Source organism: Gekko japonicus, unplaced genomic scaffold (assembly GCF_001447785.1).
Source record: "Gekko japonicus isolate JY-2015 unplaced genomic scaffold, Gekko_japonicus_V1.1 scaffold153, whole genome shotgun sequence".
Lineage (NCBI taxonomy): Eukaryota > Metazoa > Chordata > Lepidosauria > Squamata > Gekkonidae > Gekko > Gekko japonicus.
The window spans coordinates 420096-421005 of record NW_015175360.1 but is presented as its reverse complement, the minus strand read 5'-3'; the positions used below and the strand labels follow the sequence as shown (position 1 = coordinate 421005).

General features: G+C 68.0%; 1 protein-coding gene across 2 annotated transcripts in view; it reads left to right on the top strand.

Moving 5' to 3' along the window:
* Positions 1-904, top strand: part of HLX (H2.0-like homeobox) — an 8826-nt gene extending 7922 nt beyond the window's left edge. For both annotated transcript variants that reach the window (XM_015425372.1, XM_015425371.1), the window contains one exon: positions 112-904. In XM_015425372.1, coding sequence (XP_015280858.1) covers positions 112-531 — 420 coding nt within the window. In that variant the 3' untranslated portion in view covers positions 532-904. The remainder of the gene's footprint in view (positions 1-111) is intronic.
* The last annotated feature ends 6 nt before the right edge of the window (positions 905-910 follow it).

Sequence of the window (910 nt, the reverse complement as noted above, 5' to 3'; positions counted from 1 at the left end):
AGTTTTCATGGCGGGGGGGGGGGTGTAGCCCCAGTCGTGCTGGCCGGACCTGAGTTTAGCTCCGCCCCCATCTTGATGCCCGGCGTGGCTCTCTTTTGTGTCTGCCCGCAGGTGAAAGTCTGGTTCCAGAACCGGCGGATGAAGTGGAGGCACTCGAAGGAGGCGCAGGCGCAGAAGGACAAAGATAAGGAGCCGGCCGAGAAGGCCACGGGGGGCGCTGCGCCTGCTGGGGAGGGCGAGCCGGAGAGCAGCCCGAGCCGCTCGGAGGGCGAGAGCGAGAGCAGCGAGGCCGAGTCCTTGGAACTGGAGCCCGGCAGCGACCTCGAACGGACTGAGGCGGGGGCCGTCGCCGATCAGCCCCTGCAGCGGCACTCCGCCGGCATTAGCCCGCAGTTGCCACCACAGCCACACCCGGCCGAAGGCGAGGCTGCCCTTCGCCCCGAGCCCCTCTCGGCTCCCGCCAGCCTGGATCAAGGCCGAGAAGCGCCGCGGCGCCCCGAGCCCCCCTTTGCCCTGCGGGACTCGCCCTGACGGCCTTTCCCGGGACAGCCGCCGGCTGGAAGCCCCAGCCAGCTCCAAGCCATCGCCCTCCTTTGGGAATGGCCGAGGGCCCACGAGCCTCCCCAATGCGGGGACTCGATGCACCAGCCCTCTTATAGCCGGGGCAGAGAGAGGTCACACGCCAGATCTTGGAGGATGTTGGGGCGCCTTTGGGGGAGACGACGAGCCCGCGGAGCCGTGCCTGTCAGGCCCTGTGCAGTTAGGAAGGAAACCCGCAGGTAGCCCTGGGGAAAGGCGGGTTGGTCTCCGAGGGCTTTTGTGCGACGGAAGAGCTCCCTCCCCCTCTACCTCTCCCAGAGGAAATCGCTCACAGGTCTTGTGACTCCCGCTTCGACCGGCACCAGCCTTT